The sequence below is a fragment of the Dendroctonus ponderosae genome, unplaced genomic scaffold (genome assembly GCF_020466585.1).
Source record: "Dendroctonus ponderosae isolate FM_Combo_2020 unplaced genomic scaffold, Dpon_F_20191213v2 Dpon_F_20191213_6, whole genome shotgun sequence".
Taxonomy (NCBI): domain Eukaryota; kingdom Metazoa; phylum Arthropoda; class Insecta; order Coleoptera; family Curculionidae; genus Dendroctonus; species Dendroctonus ponderosae.
This window is the reverse complement of record NW_026018814.1, coordinates 10,735,052-10,739,635: the sequence shown is the minus strand read 5'-3', so window position 1 is coordinate 10,739,635 and position 4,584 is coordinate 10,735,052. Positions and strand designations below refer to the sequence as shown.

The window sequence follows — 4,584 nt, the reverse complement described above, 5'->3', positions numbered from 1 at the left end:
ACAGAAAAAGGCTATCGACCCAATCGGTCTTTCTGCCCGGCTTTTTTATTTATCGACAAATTTAACAAATGTTTTTCCTTTAGACCGAAACCTACAGATGACAAATACGTCTTAATACCAACGTTAAGTCACGACAAAGCAAACCAAACTGATGAAATTCAAGATGCTATTAATGCAATCAATTCACTAAGCCCATCTTCTACTAATCATCCATTGACTACGTTGTAAGTGCTTTAGGACGCTGTTGATTTATAAACTTTGCTAATACCGATGTATAAATTTAGCTCATTTGTAAGCTCCAGTGCTGCACCAACTAGAAAGCAACCAACAACTTCAAGAAAGCCGCCATCAACTTCATACGTATTCAGCACCACTATACCCCCACGAAGAACCGAGTCAACGACAGCGCGAAAACCCACACGAAAACCTGTAAAATCCACGTACAAACCCAATAGATACTCAACAACAACGCCAAAACCTCCCAGTACATCATACGTGTACAGCAGCACCTTTAAACCGACACCTCGACCAAATTCTGCCATTTCAACAAGTAGCTCTAAACCTCCGTCAACTAGCTACGTTTACAGCTCAACATTTAAGCCTACAAAAGCTCCCAGGCCTCCCAGCACTTCCTATTTGGACAGTTCGACCTTTAGACCAAGTACTTTGGCACATTCTACATTCGCAAACTCACCAGAAGCTTTTCCTGAGTCGCAAAGCACACCGTCGTATTTGTATTCCTCAAGTTCCTCAAGTTCTTCATACTTGCCTTCAACTATGACTTCCAATATAGTAGGACCTGGATTTACCGTAACATCAGAACCAGTTGGCCAATATTCGCCTTTTCCAAGTCCTGCTCCTACGGTGATTGTCTTAGGACCGGTGAGTGATGAAAAAGATGATGTGCAGCTAATTGCTACCTCCAGTGGAAAACCCATTGGTCAAGGCCCTAATTACGAAAGCAGCACTACCACCACTAATAGACCTGCACAATCGGGTTCTTTCCCTCAGCGGAAGCCCATAAACCATGTTACTATTAACAATCATGTTACCCAGAATATCTACAGCACTCAAAGACCTCAGACTAGTAGCAGCCAAAACTTACCATCACCAACAGTGATTATTACTCCCAAGCCCACCATTTCTTCCTCATCATCCCCTATTCAAGAAGAAGACTTGGAAAGTGTGGTAGTAACATCGCCTAACGACCAAATCAACTTCCCACCGGACCGCAATCCGAACCTCAACATTTCCCATCCAGTGTTCAGCGATGAAGACATCACAACCCCAACTTTGATTGAAGATGAAGCGATGAATGAGAAAGTGGAATTATTCGTTAACCAAATAATTTACGGCTTACAAGAACCATTCAACGATCTGAATGACATTGTTTATAACAAGCCATCGAACGCAACAGCGCGTCCTACAGTTAACAGCTTGACTACGAAGAAGCCGGTGAAAAAACAAGGCACCACCACAAAGAAACCTTCGTCCAAGCCGAGCAATGTCAAGACTACTACCAGAAGGCCGGTTAGTACACGAAGACCTGCTATTTCCATAAGCGCAGCCAGCACTACCACAAAGAGACCGAATACGACCAAAAAAGTTGCTACTACTTTATCGAGCTACATAGAAACAGAGACGGACCCGGAAACGCAGCAGAGTTATCGGGATCGTAAGTACACTGTTTTCTAATTTTCTCCTGTTTAAATTCGCATTTAAATTAAGTCCTCTGAAGTTGATTTTGATCATAAATTGCCATATTACTAGTTTCTCGAACAGCGAAAGAACAGTCTTGACAGACTACCACTTTGCTTATTATACAAATTAACTTTATATCTGTTTTAAAAATAAAATCTTCAAATTTGTTCTGCTGGTTTTATTTGTCGCAAACTTATAAATCATTATCATAGAAATCCGATCATTCTCTCAGCTTTGATTTGACGTTGCACCTTACAAACATTGAATATTATAAGTGCATGTAAAGTTTAATTTGCAAATCCTCCAGATTTTAAGGAAGCTTAAAAATATCAGTGAATGCCAATTCAGTCAAGTTGTTTCTTACGGGTTTCAATAGCCGTCATAAGTATGGATCTCAATTAACTGGTTGTATACATGCTGCCTAACAATATTTAAAGGCCCATATTAAATTTTAATTTTAATTTTATAAAGTCTCAGGTAGATTTACCGTGAAAAATTACATTCAGTACATTTTTAATACTCTAGAGAATAAGTAAAAACCAGACAAAACATATTTTTCAATAATATTAAGAGTGCGAATTGAATGATAATAATGCCACAGGAGAACACTTCGCTTCATCGAAAATTACAGGTTTGAGGTAAAAAATTTACGAAACGTGAACACGAATTGAAATTTTATCCATGTTAGAATTAATCGACTACAATGCAATCAATGATTATTATTTTCGATCATAAATAACTCTTTGCAACAAAATAAATTTTCAACAATTTGTTAAAATATAAATAATGAATGTTGTTTGTTTGCTGAATTTTAAAGATATTTCTGAAGAAGAAAAAATATTTTTTGTAAATAATTGTTTACACTGTGAAGAAACATCAATCTACATATTTATGAAAATATAAGTACATTATGTTAAGCTTTTGCACAGTTGGTCAAAAATAAGATTTATGGTCTGAAAATGTTTACTCATCCAAGGAGTCAAGTTACGTACAATCTACCCAATGGTTGCATTGGTTGCATTCATCAGGTTAAAATAGCGTGCAGTTTAAAAACATTCATGTTATCAGAACTGCAAGAACCTAACTGCCATAAAAAAACCATAATGTACCCTAACGTAGTAACTTAAAATAAAAAGCGTAAATATTTTGTATTTATCTTTTTCTATCTGATGTTGTATGTCCTTTTTGTGTACTTATTTTATTGAGTATTTATTTAAATAAAACCGTAAATATTAAGTTAAGTTCTAATTTTGAAAACTGCGTTAAAATCGGGAATGCCAAACCAACATAAAGAAAGCAATATAAAACGAAAGCTCACAATTTTGTAGTAAATAATAATTTGAGTTCAAAATTGCATCTGTAACAAAATGAAAATCATAAAAGTAAACATCAAGTAATTCAGAAAATATAAAAAGAAAATTGTAAATCATGGGGCTCACGAATTCTTACTTTCAGATTTTAATTTAATTTTAATTAGCTGTACTATACAAATGCAGTCAAAATTTAGTTTTTTAATTTTTACGCTGTCACATGTAATGTGAATGTCATGTGAATCGTTTCTCTACAACTCTTTTCGGCCCTCAATTTACCGCAAAAATGGTATGTAAAATGTATGTGCTTTATTCTAGTTTCTTTCCAAATCAAATAGTTTGTGCAAAAAGTCACTTACATTCCAAAGAAAATATTGTCTACCTTTTTCAACTTGAAAAAACTTAATTTTAATTAATTAAAAGAACTAACTAAAAAGTGAAATCACTAACAAATGTATGAAACACACTTTCATTTCTGTATGTTTTCTCATCATTTTAAATCAATAGCTTGACGTATTTTGTTTAATTTTCGCTGATTCTCATAAAAAAGCAACCATACTTGTCCCACTGCACAAAAATCTAGATATAAAATAAAGAGAATACAACTCCTAGATAAGAGAATTATCACGAACAAATGTTTTTTATCGAATACTAGAGATAATAGTAAGGTCGATGGAACACAATCTAAACTATTTTAAGCAAATGCAAAACTGTTGTACCTTTTACTTATACGGCTACTTTTAGAGCGTGCCATCAACGTTAAACGTAGTACGTTTCTATAAAATTATATTCCTTGAATGCTGTATGTCACAAACATTTAATATTTCAGGGTTAATGAGAAGGATCTAAAGCCATTTTCATCCTAGTATTTAGATGCAACATTTATCTTAATTTTGTTCAATGATTCATGTGTTTATGATACTTGAAACTTGTAAATATGCAACATCTAGTTTGTGTTTTTGTTGCATTATTTAGCTGCAGGCTTAAGTTCATGAAAATGCATTCATTGATATATTTATAATTAGAATGTGGAGTTAGACCTCTAGTAAGAGCAGGGCGAATAGTTGGAGGAAGAGGAGCAGTGTTTGGAGAATTTCCCTGGCAAGCTTTGGTGAGAGAATCGACGTGGCTGGGACTGTTCACCAAGAACAAATGCGGAGGTACGATCACCAAATATATCTTAACAGTAAATTATATCCCTCAAAAAATAAGCCGCATGTGAACCATGGCTTCCAGAAATTTTTTGTCAATATCCTGATTTGTGGGTGCTAAGAGCCTAAAGAATATAAATACCCTGATCGATTCAGCGAATGAAAATAAATAGTCCTTTCTTTCGATGGGTAAAAAAAGGAGATCTATTTGCTTCCAACCTTTGGAAACTAATCTAACTGCATTACCAATTGTGCTTTCAGGAGTGTTGATCAGCGATAAATACGTTATAACAGCGGCGCATTGCCAGCCAGGATTTCTGGCATCCTTAGTTGCAGTTTTCGGGGAATATGATATCTCCGGAGACCTGGAAACTCGGAAGCCAATTAGCAGGAATGTTAAAAGGGTGATTGTGCACAGGAAG

General features: G+C 35.3%; 1 protein-coding gene and 1 long non-coding RNA gene across 2 annotated transcripts in view; one reads left to right on the top strand and one right to left on the bottom strand.

Annotated features, from left to right (window-relative positions):
• LOC125504835 overlaps positions 1 to 4,584 on the bottom strand; it is a 108,890-nt gene that overhangs the window by 77,744 nt on the left and 26,562 nt on the right. The gene's annotated exons all lie outside the window — the stretch shown is intronic.
• LOC109545153 (serine protease filzig) overlaps positions 1 to 4,584 on the top strand; it is a gene marked incomplete in the record, with an annotated part of 29,050 nt that overhangs the window by 19,814 nt on the left and 4,652 nt on the right. The window contains 4 exon segments of the mRNA XM_048667382.1: positions 84 to 224; positions 285 to 1,675; positions 4,037 to 4,171; positions 4,424 to 4,584. Of these exon segments, the coding sequence (XP_048523339.1) occupies positions 84 to 224; positions 285 to 1,675; positions 4,037 to 4,171; positions 4,424 to 4,584 (1,828 nt within the window).